A 22,743-nucleotide genomic window follows, 5' to 3' on the forward strand; every position below is an offset into this window, starting at 1 on the left:
TTTTGAACGATAAATTAATTAGGAATATTTTGAAGTACAGATGTAGACAGGTCTCATTTGTAGTATATGCTTATTCAGATTAATTGTATGGCTATAAAATGTAAAAGACACAGAATTCACATGAAAAAATAAAGATACGAAAAGATGAAACAGAAGTATACGCTGATTACTGAGATCTAGAATCAAAAATTTTGAGCTGGAAGAGAACTCAGAGGATAATGCAGTCCAATTATTTAATTTTCCAGAAGTCAAAATTAAGACTGAGAGAGTTTCAATGTGTAGAGTCAGTGAATGTCCTTTGCTAAACTAAAAGAAACAACTACTCATAGTAAAAATGATCATAGCTTAGTGGAGAATATAACAATGTCTTTTCAACACTGAAGAGAAGCTTTGATCAGGTACAAACTCTGTAAGAACTGAGTTAACATAAATGTAACTGAAATGCCCAAATGATATTCATACTTACTCATTACCCCAGTCCAGGCGCACGGTGATATGCCGCTTAACCTCCCGCACCTGATCCTGAGTAAGGTGACCAGACAGTAGTTGCCTTCGAAGGTCAATAAGTTCATTCATCACATGGCGTAGCTTGTAGAAAAGATCTACTTTGTGTTTCTGAAAGGGCATTTTTGGTGTTGGGTGAGATGAAAAAGGGATATGGAAAGAGAATGAAAAAAGAAACAGTTAAACTATGAAAAGTGTTCATTTCTCTAAACCTCTAAAAAAGGCAATGTAAAGAGGAACATAGTTAAGAATTTTAAAGCAAAGTCCTTAGTTTCTACTGCCTAAAAATCTCTATATAAAGACCTTTAACAAGTAATATAATTGATCTGTCTCATGCAAAGTACCACTTATCTCTACTCCATTCTGGACAATTCATTTTCCAGTAACCAGAGTTACTAAACTTAATCAGAACAGAAAATTAAACAGGAGCCTTGAGCTGTTTCCTCTGTCAGAAGTTCCTATGTATGTAGCATCTCTGGTTTCTCTAGGAGGGATCCTCAAGTCAGGGAGGGCAGAGAGAAAATCACTTGCCCTACTTCGAAGGAACTAAGGTTTCAATAAAAAGCCACAGTCTCTGGAGTAACACTCACTCCGGTTTCCAGGCCTCATCTAGTTTTAATTAGCTTTTGTAAACAATATGCGTCCCTAGTGTCACAGATTTCTACTCTTTTCAGCTTAATAAAAAGTGTCACCTTTATAAGAGTTAAAGTGGAAACATCTTAATGACCTTAATTATGGACATCATAGGGGTTTCAACCTTATAGGTAAAAAATGTAAATGCCATGATAGTAGATGCTTGAGAGAAAAAGATTTACTTAAGAATATAGATTTAAAAACTAAAGTCTTACTTGCTCACAAGTGCTATCTTGGTTTAGAAATGTTTAGGTTTCTGTTTCTGTTATAGAGAAGCATGATTTTATATGACAATTAAAAGTTTTGGAATACAACTTATCTATAAAGAATGCTCTTTAAGGTCAGATCAACCTGTACCATAATATTAGAAAAGCCTCTATCTGGAATTTCCCCTAAAAAGACCCTTGCTAAAATAAGCTCAATTAAAGTAACTATAAATAAAATTAATAATAAAGAAAATTACAAACTAGCAGAATCAGCTAATATTCTTAGGTGGCAGTGATCTTATGATTAAAATGTTCAGGACATCATGCTACTTCGAAATCATCTAATGGAGCATGAGACCTTTAAATTTCTCATAGAGAAATTATTTTTAAGTAGAAAACCTTAGGAATCATGCACTCTAACGACATCATTTCAAATAGCATGCGGTCCTTTCCTCACTTGATGATCATATGAAGAAAAGTTAAGTACCTTGATGGCACACAATGCTGGCAGAAGGGCAGAACTCACAAACTCAGTTCAAGTAACAAGGAAGGCCTAAGCAAATTATATCATCTGGAAAATCGAGACCTTAAGGTAAGCAATAAAGGCAATGTGGACTTTGCTTCCAGCACATGCATTTCTTTTTGATAAAACAGGGCCACCAGTTGAAGCTTAAAATAGAAAGCTATTTTCCCATCAACCACACACAGTAATCTATTGCATACACACATAAGCATTTATTCATTCACTTGATTTACAAATGCTTATGGAGCACCTGATGAGTGCTATCACTTTGTTGTGATTCAAAGTCCCTACTTCCATGGTTTCATTCTAGAGAGCAGAGATAGACCAGAGACAAATACATAATGGTGGTGATAAGTTCTAACAAGAAAATTAAAGCAGAGTAGGGACAGGAGGTGGCCAGTGGTGGGTTGGCTGGGGCATGGGGGAAGGTACTGCTTCAGGTAGGGTGGTCAGGGAAAGGCTTCTTTGGAAGTGCAACTTCAGGTAGGAACCTGAATGAAATAAGGTGACAGCATTTGGGAAAACTGGGGAAGTTTATTACACTGTTAACTAACTGGAATTTAAATAAAAACTTAAAAAAAAACTGGGGAAGTTTTAGAGACATCAGAAACAGCAAGGACAAATGCCCTGCTGTGGAAGTGGACTTGGCATGTTCATGGAGAACAGAGAGGTCAGTGCACCTGCAACAAAGTGAACAAGGGGGAGAGTGGTGGTGATTCAGTCAGAGGCTACAGGGTACAGATTAAGCAGGGCCTTTGTGTGAGCCATGTGAAAGGGTTTGGCTTTTATTCCAAGCAAGACAGGAAGCCACTGGAAATAGGGAGAAGAGTCATATGATAGGACTTAAAGCTTGAAAGCATCACCCTGAGTGAAAACAAACCATGAAAGGGCAAAGAGGAAAGCAGGGGTTCCAGTCAGGGGGCTATTTATTACAACAATCCACAGGATGATAGTTGATTAGAGAAAGGTAAGAATGGTAATGTAAAACCTCTAGGACTTAGAGATTAGACATGTTTTGTATGGAGAGCTGTCAGGATCTGCTCATGGATTAGATGTGGGATATGAATGGAGTCAAGGATTACTCTTTTTCCCTGACCTGGGGAGCATGTCTGGAGGAGGGAAACAAGGTTCAATTTGGACATGCTAGGTTTGACACTGAGTTCCAACATTTACAGGTCAGAAAAGTGAGGAGTATCTAGCACAGGAAACTAAGAAAGAAAAAGTAGTGAGACAACAGGAAAAGCAGGAGTGTATTTAATATAGGGTTTTAAGGAAGACTCTGTCAAATGCACTGAGAGGTTCATATAGACTGAGAGTTAGCCACTGCATCTGGCATTGTGGTGGCCATCACTGACTTATATATAAGGGCAGTTTTTAATTCAAGAGTAATGGGAGAGAAGGAAATGGGAACAGAGTACAGATAGCTCTTTTGTAGAATATTCAGTAATTGGAAGCAAAGAAATGAGGTAGTGTAACAGTGTTGTGCAATCAGGGGAGGGTTGTGGTTTTTTTTTTTTTTTTGAATGAGACAAAATTTCAGGCTATTTTTATGCTGAAGAAAATGATTCAGTAAAGAGAAAAAATTTGATGACGCAGGTGTTAAGTCCTTCAGTAGCCAAGAAGAGATGGGTGCCAGGTCAAAAGGGAGGCTCCGTTTAGCCTGGATATTCTATATACTGTCACAGAGGAAACACAAAGAACTCAGAAAATGAAGGCATTTGGGAGATTTGGTGACAGGAGAACTAAATTTTTTTTCTGGGTACCTATTCTCAAGGAAATAAGCAGCAAGGTCATCAGCTGAGAGTGAATAGGGTAGGAGGTGGTGTTCAAGATTTGAGAATAGAGAAGATGCAAAACAGTTTTCATGGGGAGTGGTAACACAGTCTCAGCCGGAGATAGGTAGTTCAACTGTCAGATGGTTTTGAGATTTGTGAACACTAATTAAAAGTGTGGTTATGTGTATTTTTTAAGCCAAGAGTAATGATGTATATTGATACTGAAATATCAAGTATGTATGTACATATATGTGTGTGTATGCATGTGTATCTATGCACAAATATATATATTCATGCACACACAAAAAATATTTACATAACATATACATGCACACATATACAATATCGATGCCAGAATAAATATAGTCTTAAAGCATCAAACAGTTCTTCATTAATCAAGAATTTCTAACAGATTGTACTGTCCAAAGATGACTACAATAACTCCCAAGTACTATTCTGCAAAAACGTGACCCTCACACACCTCCAGTTTGAGATGGACTCTGTTTCTACACACTTTTGAAACTGGGCAGACCCTGAGACTACTCTGATCTATCGAACACAAGAGCAAGGAGCTAAAGCTATTCTAGGAGCAGTCCAGCCTCCTGCCTCTTGGAATACATGTTCCTTCTGGGAGGTTCGCTCTCAGAATCTAGCTGTCATGCTGTGAAAAGCCCAAGCTGCATGGAGAGGCCACAAGGAGACACTCCAGTAAGCAGTCCCAGCTGTATGAGTGAGCCATCTTGACTGCTATGCCTAGCCCAGTAGAATCTTCAGGGAACTATAGCTCCTGCCCAAATGTGACTGCAACAGAATGAGAAACCCTATGTGAAATCTACCCAACTGTGCTCATTCTACCCAGAGAAGAATGGAATATAATAAATAGGAGTTTTACGCCACTAAGGTTTGGGGTAGTTTTTTATGTAGGTAATTGGGAAAACTGTACAATATTTTTTCCAAATAGAAAAATTATTGTTTCTAATTATATGAAGCTGGGAATGCTAACCCTGCCCAAAGAATGAAATGGATCACATAATCAGAAAGTAGAACTGTTATTACAAAAATCAATGTGGTGCTAATTTCTTTCTCCAGTCCAACCTAATTACTTCTTTGACCAGAGGTCATAGCACTAGAGACTGCTCCGCCAGCACTGCTATGACACCACACTGCACTCTTGGATTTGCTGCCAAAAAACACACACCGTTCAAGGTGAGCAATCTGGAGCACCTGGCCCCAGAGCACACAATTTACCTAGGATCACTTGACACCACAGGACAGCTGAATGGCCCCCTCAGGCTGAATAATCCTATTCTACTGCGAGTCTTGCTCCTCAGTAGATTAAAATAACAGTACATTTAGGTTGGTGGTAAGGTTTAGTTTTCCTGCACAATCATCCCTAGTTCCTGTCAAGGCTAAAATAAAAGCAGGAAAATTAAAAAGAAAAAGAAAAAGAAATCCATAGCCCATCTTAGCAACATGTTCAGCCTCTCCAAAAGCTCTATAGTCTAATCTTTGTCAATAACAGTTGCAGAATATTTGGGAAGTATATTGAACAGTCAGCAGAAACTATAAATTTAGAATAGTTAAACTACAACCACATGCCAAGCAGAATTTGCCTCACCACTGCAAAAGAATCCCTGGAACTCTACAGAAAAAAAAAACCTGAGTTTTAATACACCTGATTTTATTTTATTGTTTAAATACTTTATTTTATTATTTTTAAAGATTTTATTTATTCATTTGAGAGACAGAGAGAGCACGAGTGGAGAGGAGAGGGAAAGGAAGAAGCAGACTCCCGACTGAGCAGGGAGCCGATCTTCCTGCTAAGTGAAATAAGTTAAGCAGAGAAAAAAACCAAATTATCATATGGTTTCACTCATTTATGGAACATAAGAAATAGGAAGATCCATAGGAGAAGGAAGGGAAGAATGAAGGGGGGTAAACAGAAGGGGGAATGAACCATGAGAGACTGTGGACTCCGGGACACAAACTGAGGGCTTCAGAGGGGAGGGGGGTGGGGGATTGGGATAGGCCGGTAATGGGTATTAAGGAGGGCACATATTGCGTGGTGCACTGGGTGTTATACGCAAATAATGAATCATGGAACATTGCATCAAAAACTGGGGATGTACTGTATGGTGACTAATATAACAAAATAAAAATTATTTTAAAAACCCAAAAAAACAGAAAAAAAAACTCCAGTATCTTTTTTATTGTTGTGAAATAAAGTCTCTTATCATGAAGTAATCGCTAATCCTATTCAAACTGTTTACATTATACATTGGAGCTCTAGAACTCATCCCAGTATAATATAAAAATATCTAAAATGCAATACTTGCAACCCCAGTGACTCTTCTGCCAAAGATATCTTTAAGCCCAGGAATTTAGACTGTCATTTTAGGCTATTCCACAACATAGTTGGCCAAAGCTTGAAACTGAGTTCAAAAGAGAAATTTCTGTGAAACAAAACAGTATCTAAATCCAAGCTATTTCCACAATGATCTTCAAGTACATGTTTGCAAGAAATAAAAATGCAAAGCAGCAATGTGGAAATTCTTTTTAAACTGTTCACAAATATGGCGGTGTACCTAATACAATCTATTTGCCTGGCATACATGTTTATTCCTCCACCTCTGAGGGGCCAGGATATCTTTCTCATTCCATTCTCAACCCAAACATATCCTCCCTCACAGACTAAATGATAACCAAAATAACACCCTTTATAGTGTCAATCTTCTTTCATAACACAAGTATTTGCAAGAGAGCTAAGGCTTTAAGAAATTCTTTCTACTTTAGTTTAAATAAGCTGATCATATTCTTTCCTTAGAGCAGATAAGAATCTTGATAAGAGGGGAGCAAAGTCAACTGAAAGGTAAAGAAAATATTAGTGATAACCAAAAATAGAGACGGCAGTTGCTGATGTCAAGGGCACCCATTCACAATGCTGAACAGGGTGAATTTACCTGACAGTGGGCTGTGGACAGCTCAGGCATTCTCAGGCTCACAGGTAGCCCTTCTACACAAGACAGAACAAACCTCTACTTAAAGACAGCATTTAATCTGTCTCCTAAAGATACCTCTTCTTACATACAGAGACCAATAAGAAACCACCCCAATTCTCTCCATGTACAATTATCCCTTCTTCCAAATGTTAAAGATAAAAGTTGGAAAGTGGGCAACTTGGCAGAAAATAGAAGACTGAAAACTGAGCCCCGGGGACAAGAAGGAGGAATACAGTTGGGGAGGGTGGGAATGTTGGAGGAAAATCAACAAGAATCAAGTCTATTTTTTTATAATAATTTTTTACTATGTTATATTAGTCACCATACAGTACATCCTTAGTTTTTGATGTAAAATTCCATGATTCATTACTTGCGTATAACACCCAGTGCGCCATGCAATACGTGCCCTCCTTAATACCCATCATCGGCCTATCCCAATCCCCCACCTCCCTCCCTCTAAAGCCCTCAGTTTGTTTCCCAGAGTCCATGGTCTCTCATAGTTCACTCCCCCTTCTGTTTACACCCCCTTCATTCTTCCCTTTCTTCTCCTACCAATCTTCCTACTTCTTATGTTCCATAAATGAGTGAAACCATATGATAATTGTCTTTCTCTGCTTGACTTATTTCGCTTAGCATTATCTCCTCCAGTCCGTCCATGTTGCTGCAAATGTTGGGTAATCGTTCTTTCTGATGGCTGAGTAATATTCCATTGTATAAATGGACTACATCTTCTTAATCCAAGCATCTGTTGAAGGGCATCTCGGCTCCCTCCACAATTTAGCTATTGTGGACAATGCTGCTATGAACATTGGGGTGCATATGGCCCTTCTCTTCACTACGTCTGTATCTTTGGGGTAAATACCCAGTAGTGCAATTGCTGGATCATAGGGTAGCTCAATTTTTAACTTTTTAACGGACCTCCACACTGTTTTCCAAAGTGGCTGTACCAAATTGCATTCCCACCAACAGTGTAAGAGGGATCCCCTTTCTCCACATCCTATCCAACATTTGTTGTTTCCTGCCTTGTCAATTTTTGCCATTCTAACTGGCGTAAGGTGGTATATCAACGTGGTTTTGATTTGAATTTCCCTGATGGCTAATGATGTTGAACATTTTTCATGTGTCTGTTAGCCATTTGTATGTCTTCATTGGAAAAGTGTCTGTTCATATCTTCTGCCCATTTTTTGATTTGATTATTTGTTTCCCGTGTATTGAGTTTGAGAAGTTCTTTGTAGATCTTGGATACTAATCTTTAGAAACTTTTATCAACAGCTGTATGCCAATAAATTAAACAACCTGGAAGAAATGGATGCCTTCCTGGAAACCTATCAACTACCAAGACTGAAACAGGAAGAAACTGATTATTTAAACAGACGGATTAATTATGAAGAGATTGAAGCAGTGATCAAAAACCTCTCCAAAAACAAGAGTCCAGGGCCTGACGGATTCCCCAGGGAATTCTACCAAACATTCAAAGAAGAAATAATACCTATTCTGTTGAAGCTGTTTCAAAAAATAGAAACAGAAGGAAAACTACCAAACTCATTCTATGAGGCCAGGATTACCTTGATCCCCAAACCAGGCCAAGATCCCACCAAAAAGGAGAATTACAGACCGATATCCCTGATGAATATGGATGCCAAAATTCTCAACAAGATCCTAGCTAATAGAATCCAACAGCACATTAAAAGGATTATCCATCATGACCAAGTGGGAGTCATCCCTGGGATGCAAGGGTGGTTCAACATTTGCAAATCGATCAGTGTGATAGACCATATCAACAAGAAAAGAGTCAAGAACCATATGATCCTCTCAATCGATGCAGAAAAAGCATTTGACAAAAGACAGCATCCTTTCCTGATTAAAACCCTTCAGAGTGTAGGGATAGAGGGTACATTCCTCAATTTCATAAAAACCATCTATGAAAAGCCTACAGCAAATAGCCTTCTCAATGGGGAAAAGGTGAAAGCCTTTCCCTTAAGATCAGGAACAGGACAAGGATGCCCACTCTTGCCATTATTATTCAACATAGAACTAGAAGTCCTTGCAACAGCAATCAGACAACAAAAAGGGATAAAAGGTATCCAAATTGGCAAAGAAGTCAAACTGTCTCTCTTCGCAGATGACGTGATACTAATATATGGAAAAACCAAAAGAATCCACTCCCAAACTATTAGCAGTTATAGAGCAATTCAATAATGTGGCAGGATACAAAATCAATGCTCAGAAATTAGTTGCATTTCTATACACGAACAATGAGACTGAAGAAAGAGAAATTAGGGAATCCATTCCATTCACAATAGCACCAAAAAGCATACGTTACCTTGGAACTAACTTAATCAGAGACGTAAAGAATCTATATTCTAGAAACTAAAAATCACTCTTCAAAGACACTGAAGAAGACACAAAACGATGGAAAAATATTCCATGCTCATGGACCGGAAGAATTAACATAGTTAAAATGTCTATGCTACCCAGAGCAATCTACACTTTCAATGCCATCCTGATCAAAATACCAATGACATTTTTTCAAAGAACTAGAACAAACAGCCCTTAAATTTGTGTGGAACCAGAAAAGACCCCGAATCTCCAAGGAATTGCTGAAAAGGAAAAACAAAGCTGGGAGCATCACGTTGCCGGATTTCGAGCTGTACTACAAAGCTGTGATCACAAAGACAGCATGGTACTGGCACAAAAACAGATACATAGAGCAATGGAACAGAATAGAGAACCCAGAAAGGGACCCTCAGCTTTTTAGGCAACTAATCTTTGACAAAGCAGGAAAAAACATCCAGTGGAAAAAAGACAGTCTCTTCAATAAATGGTGCTGGGAAAATTAGACAGCTATATGCAAAAGAATGAAAATTGACCACTCTCTCACACCATACACAAAGGTAAACTCCAAATGGATGAAAGACCTCGATGTGAGACAGGAATCCATCAAAATCCTAGAGGAGAACATAGGCTGTAACCTCTTTGATATCGGCCACAGCAACTTTTTTCATGACACATCTCCAAAGGTAAGAGAAACAAAAGAAAAAATGAACTTGTGGGACTTCATCAAGATAAAAAGCTTCTGCACAGCCAAGGAAACAGTCAAAAAAACTAAGAGGCAGCCCATGGAATGGGAGAAGATATTTGCAAATGACACTACCGATAAAAGAATCAAGTCTATTATCTATACAGAAAAACTCAGGGATTGGAAGTACCAGGAACCCCTGAAGGTGTGTGTGTGTGTGTGTGTGTGTGTGTGTGTGTGGTGGGTCTGAAGTATGTACCTTGGGAATGGAAACAGAACTGGTTACAAGTCTTTTAAAAGTCTGTTAAGACACTTAACTATAGAGAACAAACTGATGGTTACCAGAGGGGAGGTGGGCGGGAGGGTGGGGGGGTGAAACAGGTGAAGGGGGTTAAGGGGTGAACTTGCTGTGATGAGCACTGGGGGTTGTATGAAAGTGTTGAATCACTAAATTGTACAACTGAAATTAATATTACACTGTACGTTAACTATCTGGAATTTCAATAAAAACTTAAAAATTAAAATAACAAAATAGAGTTTTCTAAAGTAAAAAATTTAAATAGAGTCTATTTTTTTCTATTAAAAAAAAAGTCTGTAAGACCTTCAGTTCATTATCCCTAACTGTATTCTGCCAGGCTTTCTCCCCTGGAATCCTTTTTCCATGTGATAGTTTACTCTCCACAGAGGTAAAAACAGGGTCTATATATTGGAGGGCACTAAATAGAGCTGATGATGTTTAAAACAGGGATATAAAGTCTAAGATTACAGCCACTTTGGAAAACAGTGTGGAGGTCCTTCAAAAAGTTAAAAATAGAGCTACCCTATGACCCAGCAATTGCACTACTGAGTATTTACCCCAAAGATACAGACGTAGTGAAAAGAAGGGCCATATGCACCCCAATGTTCATAGCAGCCTTGTCCACAATAGCTAAACTGTGGAAGGAGCCGAGATTCCCTTCAACAGATGCCTGGATTAAGAAGATGTAGTCCATTTATACAATGGAATATTGCTCAGCCATCAGAAAGAACGATTATCCAACATTTGCAGCAACATGGACGGGACTGGAGGAGATTATGCTAAGTGAAATAAGTCAAGCAGAGAAAGACAATTATCATATGGTTTCACTCATTTATGGAACATAAGGAATAGCAGGGAGATCGGTAGGAGAAGGAAAGGAAGAATGAAGGGGGTAAGCAGAAGGGGGAATGAACCATGAGAGACTATGGACTCTGGGAAACAAACTGAGGGCTTCAGAGAGGAGGAGGGTAGAGGACTGTGATAGGCCGGTGATGGTTATTTAGGAGGGCATGTATTGCATGGAGCACTGGGTGTTACATGCAAACAATGAATCATGAGCACTACATCAGAAACTAATGATGTACTGTACGGTGACTAACATAACATAATAAAAAATTAAAAAAAAAAGATTATGTAGTAAACGATGGGATCCCTGGTGCCATTCCCACAAGGAGCTCCCAAAATGCTGACAGCCAGGCTTATACCTTCCTAGGAAGGAGTACGCAAGATTCTTCACTGGGAAAATTCGGCCCCGGGAAAAGACCCTGAAATACTGACAGTTGCTCTCCTTCTCCCATGAAAAGTCAGCTCCTCTTCTAATCACTCTATAATAATGTCCACTTAAGGTTAGGAAATACTAGCCCCATTCACAGAGCCTTCTGTCAACACTTTAATGCCTCATTCTTAAAATCAATAGAAAAGAATAACATATAATGAAATAAACTTCCAACATGAAGTTAAGAGACAAAAACAATCAGAAAAATGGAAACTGGAGAGACAGAAACAATGCCAGAAGTAAAAGAAAATTTCAGAAAAGCAATAATTAGTATTTTCAGAGAGCATAGAGATTACAGTACATCCATAAAATAAGAAGATATAACAGAAAAGAGCAAAAGCTCTAGAGTCCAAAAGAACTTTTGGAAATTAAAAATAAGATTGATGTAATTTAATGCAAAATTCAGTAAAAGTGATGGAAGAGAAAGCTGCAGAATTCTGCCAGAAAACAGAACAAAAAAAAGTAATGCAATGGGTAAATGGGGGAGAAAATATAAGAAAATTAGTGAATCATTCCAGGATGTCCAATTCTAATAAAAGAATTACAGGAAGGGAGAACTACGGAAACAGATAGGAAGAAACGGTCAAGGAACTAATACAATACGTGTCTCCCAGGACTAAAGGAAATGAGTTTCTATGATGATAGAACTCACTGAGTAGTCAGCATAATCAAGGAAAAAAGATCTAACCAAGATGCATTACTGTAAAATCGCAAAACACTGGGAACAAAGGGATGATCCTAAAATCTTTCATGGAAAACTACTTGTCAATAAAAGAGTCGGGAACTAGAATGACATTGGATTTGTCAACAACAACACTAGAAGCTAAAATATAATGAAGGAATGTTTTTAAAACTTCTGTAGTTTATTTGTAACCAAGGATTTTATATCAAGCCAAACTATCAACCAAACTAAGGTAAATACAGAATCTCAAAAAAAAAAAAATTCTCCCATATGCTTTTCTCAGGAAGCTATGCAGACAGTGATTCATCAAATTAGAAAGTAAACCAAGAATTAAGATGATATTGATTTAATCCAGGAGGCAGAAGGACCTAGGAAAGGGGCAAAGAAAATTCTAAGGCCAGATTAACACAAGAGGTTGGAGAGTTCCAGACAAGATATCACTGAGAAAAAAATTAAACTGGTAAAATACCTAAAGTGTTTGGACATGCTCAAGGAGATTTTCATTTCTGCCAGAAGGTTAAGACTTAGAAAACAGAGAAAACAAAACAAATGAAAAGAGAGACAATTATTAACCACAAAAACCCCAAGTTACACAAGAAAGGAAATGTAACCTTAGTTCACTATGTAGCTCAGATGTGAAAAGAGTTATACAGGCATAGTAAGTAGCAATTGCATTTGGTTCAACAACCACAACAAAATGGTAAAATAACTATTTATTAAGTATTGGAGGAGGGAAGAGTATATACGTATGAAGAAGAACATTCAGAGCTTAATTTCTCATCTTCTATACTAGGAGATCATGAAATGACACCTAAAATGGAAAAAAAATCAAGATATACATTAAAAGAAATTTATCTAGATATATGAACTATCAGAAGAAATAGCTAAAAGAACTGTGTGCAGTGGGAATCAGGAATGGGGAGAGACAAGGGCCAAGAACTACTATTTTTCATTAAAAGCCCAGTTGTCTTTAATACATGATTTAAAAACCCATATATATATATATCTTTGATTTTTTAAAAAAATTTAAAAAACCCTACCAGAAAAGGTCCTCCTATACCCTCCACCCCAAGTGGATTGCTCTGGGTCACAAAATTAAGCTCAGTCTCAATCCATGCTTCACTGCTGTTTATTACTTTAAATATTAACAAATAAAACCAGTCAAACCTGAAATAGTGCAGTGATCCCCTATCAGAATTAACAAAAAAGCTAGACCATTTATAGATCTCATTCCCAGAGTGGAGAGAAAGGAAACACATTCCACAGTAGAAGAATGCCCTAGAGAAAGCTTTGTCTCTTGACAACAGCATAGTATCTGTTCATTCACAGCTTTCACACTCTGGTGACGGTATAGCAAGGCAGGAATGATAGCAGCTACCCTGCCAACCAAGCCCTCAGGATATGACTCACCCTGCTGCAGCAAAGAAAGGGAAAAGGCAAAAAGTGCACATTTGCATTCAGTTATCTAGAGATGCATCACAAACAGTACTCTCACACCAGGCGGTAACCCCAAGGGCATAAAGGGATTGTGCTGTGCTAAATCCTACCCCTGTCTGCTCTAACCCTTGCAAATGACTCTGTCTTACCTACTGAAACAAACAAAACAGCTGGAAACTTTAAAGAAAAAACACAAACTACTTCACCCCCCACCCCATACTTTACCATTTACCCCTCAAATTTATGACCATTAAAAACACTGTAAAATTTATCCAGACAATCTCCTGCCTTACTACTACTGAACCTTGCTCTTGAGTTTCATGATTCTTTAATGTAGAGACAATATACCACAGTGGGTAAGGGTATTGGTTCTGGAGTCAGAATGTATGGTCTCCTGTTTCAACCTTGTCAACTGTGGTGCCTTGGGCAAATATACTAAACTCTGTGACTTTGGTTGCTTCATCCTTTTCACAAAAACAACAAAAAGAGAGCATTTCTCTGGGGTAATTACTGGCATTAACTGTGCCTGGAACCTAGTAAGTGCTCTTAAGTGTACAAGTGATTCTTGCCCCCCCCCCGCCCCCCCCCCCCCCCCCCCCCCCGCTCCAAAAGACACTCTGCTCTGGTCTTGGTTCCCAAACACCACTAAAGCTTCTAGACATGCTTCCAAATTATGACCATGGCACCCCTGCTGGGATACTATGTCTGGCCTTTGCCCTGGAATCTTACCATGTGCATGTCCCTAATAATAATCCTTTATAATCTCCTACAGCTAACCACGGTCTTGTTTGTATCCTTTTGTTTCATCATATTTTAGTTACTTATGTATGTATCCTTTACAAATTGTTTAGTTTTGCCTGCTTTTAAAATTTTTTATATGAAGAAGTTTTATATCTTCGATGAGATGAACCTTTACTTTTTGAAGAATGTGCTACTCTGAATAAGGTAGACAGAAGCTATTTATAATTTTTTTCTTGAAAAATATGAGAAACAATTTAAGCATTACTAATATAAGTCCTAGGTTTGACCCCACTGGGCCACCATCTCACTGTTGCATCACAAAGTATAAAACCAAAAATTTAATAAAAAATAAAGTGTTTCAATCGAGTTATTCTCATTAAAATGTATATGGTTATATATAACCTTCTAATACCATAATTCTAATTCTCATATATTAATGATACTAGTGATGATATTTACTGAACAAAATGTTGGTTTTTAAACTACACAAAATTATTATTTAATCTTTCTGATGTTTAAAATTTAGTTGTATAGATTTTATGTTTTACATAACAATATAAATGTGTATGTATGCAGTTTATAGGTAAGTATATGTGTATGTACACACACGTGCATGTTCAAAGAAAATATTTTCATGGTTATGATACACAATAAAAAAAAGTTTGGAAACCATTACTCTAAATCACACAAACAGGTATATCCAGACCTACACATTGTTCAATGCAGCCACCTGCACGCCTCTCAATTTTTTGTAATTTCCAGACTGGTAGAGAGAATAGAAGAGGTAACTCCATTTCTTTCCATCAGCACAGCTCCATCTCTTTAATGAGAATCAACAGACTAAGACTCACATATAGTAATGCAAAGGTGTGTTACTGAGGCAAGGCTATCTGGCTCACTAGAAAGATCCCTCCAAGAGGATAATTATGTGGTAAACTCACAACTATCCATGGTCTGGCTCTTAGCACTGATATGATTTTTGATCATGTACTAGAGTTGAACAGACTTAAGAGTAATGACCAACCCTGACAAAATTTCTTTAGGGACTTACTTATAAAAGCAGAACTCAAAGCAAACTGCTAAAACCAATATACTACAAAAACTTTGCCAATAAATTTATTTTTTTATAATGTTTTTTTATAATATTTTTTTATTATGTTACGTTAGTCACCATACAGTATATCCTTAGTTTCTAATGTAGTGTTCCATGATTCATTATTTTCATATAACACCCAGTGCTCCATGCAATATGTGCCCTCCTTAATACCCAACACTGGCCTATCCCAATCCCCCACCCCCTCCCCTCTGAAGCCCTCAGTTTGTTTCCCAGAGGCCACAGATAAATTTATTTTTAAGTTTTTAATTACAGTGTAATTAACATGCAGTGTTATATTAGTTTCAGGTGTACAACATAGTGATTCAACAATTCTATACATTTCTTAGTGCTCATCGCAATAAACATAACCTTAATCCACTTCATGTATTTCAACTATCTCTCTACCCATCTCCCCTATGGTAACCACCAGTTTGTTCTCTATGTTTAAGAGTCTGTTTGTCTTTTTTTTATTTTGCTCATTTGTTTTGTTTCTTAAATTCTACATATGAGTGAAATTATATAGTATTTGTCTTTCTCTGACTGGCTTATTTCACTTAGCATAATACTTTCTAGATCCATCCATGTTGTTGCAAATGGCAAGATTTCATTCTTTGTTGTGGCTGAGTAATATTTCATTATATATATATGTAAATTCAAATATACATATATAATTGAATTTAAATATAAATATATAATTATATAAATATATATAAACACACACACACACACACCCCCCACATCTTCTTTATCCACCCATCAGTCAATGAATACTTGGGTTGCTTCCATATCTTGGCTATTGTAAATAACGTTGCTATAAACATACGGGTGCACATATCCTTTTTGAATGAGTGTTTTCATATTCTTTGTATAAGGACCCAGTAGTGCAATTACTGGTTCATATGGTATTTTTCTTTTTAATTTTTTGAGGAAACTCCATACTGTTTTCCACAGTGACTGCATCAATTTACATTCTCACCAACAGTGCAGGAGGTTTCCCCTTTCTATATATCCTTGCCAACACTTGTTGTTTTTTGTCTTTTTCATTTTAGCCACTCTGACAGGTGTGTGGTGATATCTCACTGTGATTTTGATTTGCATTTCCCTGATGATCAGTGATATTGAGCATCCTTTCATGTTTTTGTTGGCCATCTGTATGTCTTCTTTGGAAAAATGTTTGTTCATGTCTTCTGTCCATTTTTTAATAGAATTATTTGGTTTTTGAGTGCTGAGTTGTGTAAGTTCTTTATATATTTTGTATATTAATCCCTTATCAGAAATCTCATTTGCAAATATCTTCTCCCACTCAGCAGGTTGTCTTGTTTTGTGATTGTCTTAATTATAGGAGACAAACTGAGGGTTGCTGGAGGGGAGGCTGGTGGGGGGATGGGGTAACTAGGTGGTGGGCATTAAGGGCACATGATGTAATGAGTACTGGGTGTTATATGCAACTGATGAATTACTGAACTCTACATCTGAAACTAATGATACACTATATGTTAATTGAATTTAAATAAAATAAGTTAAAAAAATTAAAGCACTGGGGCGCCTGGGTGGCACAGCAGTTAAGCATCTGCCTTCGGCTCAGGGAGTGATCCTGGCATTATGGGATCGAGCCCCACATCAGGCTCCTCTGCTATGAGCCTGCTTCTTCCTCTCCCACTCCCCCTGCTTGTGTTCCCTCTCTTGCTGGCTATCTCTCTGTCAAATAAATAAATAAAATCTTTAAAAAAAAATGAAAGCACTAATTCAAAGAGATATGTGCACCCTGTCCTTATTGCAACATTATTTATAATAGCCAAGAGAGGGAAGCAACCTAAATGTCCATGGAGAGACAAATGGATAAAGAAGATGGAGTGTATACACACACACACACACACGAATATTACAAAGCCATAAATATGGATGAGATCTTGCCATGGCAATAACATGAATGAACCTAGAGAGTACTATGCTAAGTGAAATAGGTCAGACTGAGAAAGTCAAATACCATACAATTTTTCTCTATGTGGAATCTACAAAATAAAACAAATGAATAAACAAACAAAAAGCAGAATCAGAACTGTAAATACAGAGAACAAACTGATAGCTGCCAGAGGGATGTTGAAAATTGGTTAAGAGGAGAGATGCAGGCTTCTAGTCATGAAATGAATAGGTTGTGGGAATAAAAAGCACAGCAAAAGAATATAGTCAATGATATTGTAATAGCATTGTATGGTGACACATGGTTAGCTACACCTGTGGCAGGCATAGCATAATGTATAGAGAAGCTGAATTACTATGTTGTACACCTGAAACTAATGTAACATTGTATGTCAACTATAACAAACTTTTAAAAAATTATCAATTATCATTTTGTACACTTTAAATATCTTACAGTTTCATTTGTCAATCATACCCCAGTAAAGCTGTAAAACAGAACAAAAAACATGTATAAGTGAAATGTACAACAATAACAGAAAAATTAAAGGGGAATACTAAATGTATTCTGATGTAAGGGCCTTACATAGGGTTCTGATATACTGTATATAAATTGTATGTCATTACATGCAGTATATTCTAGTGTAAGGTTCTTATATAAAGTTCTTATATATTATAGATTCTGGATATTATTCCTTTATCTGATATGTCATTTGCAAATATCTTCTCCCATTCCATAGGTTCCTTTTAGTTTTACTTATTGTTTCCTTTGCTGTGCAGAAGCTTTTCATCTTGATGACGTCCCAATAGTTCATTTTTGCCTTTGTTTCCCTTGCCTCCAGAGATGTGTCTAGTAAGAAGTTGCTGCAGTCGAGGTCAAAGAGGTTGCTCCCTGTGTTCTCCTCTAGGATTTTGATGGTTTCCTGTTTTACAGTCAGGTCTTTCATCCATTTTGAATTTATTTTTGTGTATGGTATAATCAGAAGGGGGAATGAAGCATGAGAGACTATAGACTCTGAGAAAAAACTGAGGGCTTCAGAGAGGAGGGAGATGGGGGAATGAAGCATGAGAGACTATAGACTCTGAGAAAAAACTGAGGGCTTCAGAGAGGAGGGAGATGGGGGAATGGGATAGGCTGGTGATGGGTAGTAAGAAGGGCACATATTGCATGGTGCACTGGGTGCTATACGCAACTAATGAATCATGGAGCTTTTCATCAAAAACCAGGGATGTACTGTATGGTGACTAACATAATATAATAAAAAATATTATTATAATAAAAAATAAAGAAAAAAAGAAAAAAAAAAGAAAGAAAAGAAAAAAAATGGTCCAGTTTCATTTTTCTGCATATGGCTGTCCAGTTTTCCCAACACCATTTGTTGAAGAGACTGTCTCTTTTCCATTGGATATTCTTTCCTGCTTTGTCAAAGATTAGTTGACCATATAGCTGTGGGTCTATTTCTGGGTTCTCTATTCCGTTCCATTGACCTATGAGTCTGTTTTCACGCCAATTCCATAATGTCTTAACGATTACAACTTTGTAATACCGCTTGAAGTCTGGGATTGTGATGCCTCCTGCTTTGCTTTTTCAACATTCCTTGGGCTATTCAGGGTCTTTTCTGGTTCCACATAAATTTTGGGATTCTTTGTTCTAGATCTGTGAAAAATGCTTGTGTTATTTTGATAGGGATTGCACTGAATGTGTGGACTGCTTTAGGTAGTATATTTTAACAGTTAAATTAATGATTTAATTTTAACAATATTGTTTTTCCAATCTATGAGCATGAAATGTTTTTCTATTTCTTTGTGTCTTCTTCAATTTCTTTCATTAAGTGTTCTATAGTTTTCAGCATACAGATCTTTCAGCTCTTTGGTTAGGTTTATTCCTAGGTATCTTATGGTTTTTTGGTGCAATTGCAAATGGGATCAATTCCTTGATTTCTCTTTCTGCTGCTTCATTATTGGTGTATAGAAATGCAACAGATTTCTGTACATTGATTTTATAACCTGTGACTTTACTGAATTCATGTATCAGTTCTAGCAATTTTTTGATGGACTCTTTCAGGTTTTCCACATGGAATAGCATATTGTCTGTGAAAAGTGATCATTTGACTTCTTCAATGAAAATCTGAATGACTTTTATTTCTTTTGTTGTCTTATTGCTGAGGCTAGGAATTCTAGTACTCTGTTGAACAACACTGGTAAGAGTGGACATCCCTGTCATATTCCTGATCTTAGGAGAAAAGCTATCCATTATTTGCCATTGAGGATGATATTAGCTATGCCTCTTTCATATATGGCCTTTATGATGTTGAGATATGTTGTTTCTATCCCTACTTTCTTAAGGGTTTTTACCAAGAAAGGATGCTGTATTTTGTCGAATGCTTTTTCTGCATCTATTGAGAGGATTATATGGTTCTTATCCTTTCTCTCATTAATGTGATGCATCATGTTAATTGTTTTATGGATATTGAACCACCCCTAAAGCCCAGGAATAAATCCCACTTGATCATGGTGAATAATCCTTTTAATGTACTATTGGATTCAATTAGCTAGTATCTTGTTGAGAACTTTTGCATCCATATTCATCAAAATCAACACCCCCAAAATAAACAATCCAGTTAAGAAATGGGAAGAAGACATGTACAAACATTTCTCCAAAGAAGACATACAAATGGCTAGCATACACATGAAAAAATACTCAACTTCATTTGGCATCAGGGAAATACAAATTAAAACCACAATGAGATACCACCTCACACCAGTCAGAATGGCTAAAATTACAGGGGGAAAAGATGGTGGAGGAGTAGGGGACCCTTTTTTCAGCTGGTCCCCTGAATCGAGCTGGATATCTACCAGACCATCCTGAATACCCACGAAATCAGCCTGAGACGCAGGAAGATACATCTGGATCTCTAAATGAACATCTACAGGCCTGAGTATTGAGGTACGAAGCAGACTGCCATGAATCTGCGCACAGATATCAAAGATAAACGGGAGGGAGAGGGAGCTGCCATGCTTGGGCACTGGGAAGCAGTAGCCACCTGCACTGGGGAGCAGGCGGATTCACGGACCATCACCCGCGAGAAAGCAGACTGTGAGCCCGGGAAAGCATGCGCGTCCAAACTGAAAACCGGCGGTCCGGAGCACACACTCAAACTAGACTGAAACTGAGAGCTTGGGAGCGTGCATGTGACCAGACAGAAAACAGGTGCCCCAGAGCCCACGTGAACCACACTGAAACAGGGAGCTATGGAGCATACGCAGGAACTGGGGGTGGCTGGCAGTGTTAGAAGCACAAAGGACAGAGATGTGCCAGCCCTGGAAGTGAGGGCTGGGAGAGTGGCTGTAGGGCACATCCTGGGATGCTGCAATGTTTTTATCAGCATCAACGGAAACAGCGTTAAAGTGTCCAGGAAAGCTCAGTGGAGAGCGGACTGCAATCTCTCTGTTCTGAGACAGAGGCTAGGATATGGCCACTGCCGCTCTGACACTCAGAAAAGTCTCAGAAAACCGCCAGGGAAAGCCGCCAGAGAACGAAAGCCTGGAAATACCGGCTCACGTTGTGCCCATCCCCATCCCCCCTTGCAGGAGACGGGGAGACTCTACCCAAACAGGGTTGCCTGAATATCAGCGCAGCAGGCCCCTCCCCCAGAAGGCAGGCTGAAAAATCAAGAAGGCCACATCCCTAAGGTCCCTATAAAACAAGTGCACACTGCCTGGGTCCTGGTCGATAATGTGGGCCTTGGGCATCCCCGCAACCTCTCCTCATCAGAATGACGAGGAGGAGAAATCCTCCCCAGCAAAGAAAAGATAATGAGTCTGTGGCCTCTGCCACAGAACTGATGGATATGGATATAACGAAATTGTCAGCAATGGAGTTCAGAGTAACAATGGTCAAGATGATGTGTATGCTTGAAAAAACTATTAACGAAAATATTAACGAGAATATAGAATCTCTACGGGCAGAAATGAGAGTGAATCTGGCAGAAATTAAAAATCCTATGAATCAAATGCAGTCTAAACTAGATGCTCTGACGACCAGGGTAAATGAGGCAGAAGAACAAATTAGGGTACTGGAAGATGGGATGGTAGAAGAGAAAATATAAACGGAAACTTGCCTCAAAAAAATCCAATCTCAAGAATGTAAATTACAGAAGATTACTGACTGACTCAATCAAAACGTTCCAATGTCAAAATCATCGGATTCCCAGAGGGGGTGGAGAAAGAGAGAGGTCTAGAAGAGATATTTGAACAAATTATAGCTGAGAACTACCTTAATCTGGCAAAGGAAACAAGCATTCGTGTCCAAGAGGCAGAGAAGACCCTGCCCAAGATCAGTGAGAACAGACCTACATCACATCACATCATAGTGCAATTCGCAAATATTAGATCCAAGGATACAGTCTTGAAAGCGGCCAGGAGGAAGAAAATCCTTAAATACAGAAGGAAGAATATCAGAATAATGCCAGACCTGTCTACAGAGACCTGGCAGGCCAGGAACGGTTGGCAAGGTATTTTCAAAGCTCTAACTGAGAAGAATATGCAGCCAAGGATCCTTTATCCAGCAAGGCTGTCATTCAGAATTGATGGAGAGATAAGGACCTTCCAAGACTGGCAGAAACTGAAGGAATTTGTGAAAAGCAAACCAGTCCTACAAGAAATATTAAGGGGGTTCTATAAAAGTAAAAAGACCCCAAGACTGATACAGAACAGAAATTTACAATCTATAGAAACAAAGATTTCACAGGCAACACATCATTAATCATATCTCTCAATAATCACTTTCAATATAAATGGCCTAAATGCTCCCATAAATGCCACAAGGTTGCAGATTGGATAAAAAGACATGACCCATCCATTTGCTGTCTACAAGAGACTCATTTTGAACCTAAAGATACATCCAGACTGAAAGGGAAGCGATGGAAAACCATTTTTCATGCCAATGGACCTCAAAAGAAAGTTGGGGTAGCAATTCTCATATCAGACAGATTGGACTTTAAACTAAAGCTTGTAGTTAGAGATACAGAAGGACACTATATTATTCTTAAAGGATGTATCCAAAGTGGATATGACAATTATAAATATCTATGGCCCCAAAAGGGGAGCAGCAAGATACACAAGCCAACTCTTAACCAGAATAAAGAGACATATAGATAATAATACGTTAAGAGTAGGGAACCTCAACACTCCACTCTCAGCAATAGACATATCACCTAAGCAGAAAATCAACAAAGAAACAAGAGCTTTGAATGACATACTGGACCAGATGGACCTCACAGATATATACAGAACACTACACCCCAGAACAACAGAATACTCATTCTTTTCAAATGCACATGGAACTTTCTCCAGAATAGATCATATACTGGGTCACAAAACAGGTCTCAACCGATACCAAAAAACTGAAATTTATTCCCTGCATATTCTCAGACCACAATGCATTGAAACTGGAACTCAATCACATGGAAAAATTTGGAAGAAACTCAAACACTTGGAAACTAAGAACCATCCTGCTCAAGAATGATTGGGTAAACCAGGTAATTAAGAAGGAGATCAAACAATTTTTGGAGACCAATGAAAATGAAAACACATCGGTCCAAAACCAATGGGACACTGCAAAGGCAGTCCAAAGGG

General features: G+C 38.1%; 1 protein-coding gene across 4 annotated transcripts in view; it reads right to left on the minus strand.

Moving 5' to 3' along the window:
- DOCK3 (dedicator of cytokinesis 3) overlaps positions 1 to 22,743 on the minus strand; it is a 568,180-nt gene that overhangs the window by 196,025 nt on the left and 349,412 nt on the right. For all 4 annotated transcript variants that reach the window (XM_087867015.1, XM_087867014.1, XM_087867013.1 and 1 more), the window contains exon 6: positions 467 to 615. In XM_087867015.1, coding sequence (XP_087723141.1) covers positions 467 to 615 — 149 coding nt within the window. The remainder of the gene's footprint in view (positions 1 to 466; positions 616 to 22,743) is intronic.

The sequence above is a fragment of the Ursus americanus genome, chromosome 14 (assembly GCF_024610735.1).
Source record: "Ursus americanus isolate L20-20 chromosome 14, mUrsAme1.1.p, whole genome shotgun sequence".
Taxonomy (NCBI): domain Eukaryota; kingdom Metazoa; phylum Chordata; class Mammalia; order Carnivora; family Ursidae; genus Ursus; species Ursus americanus.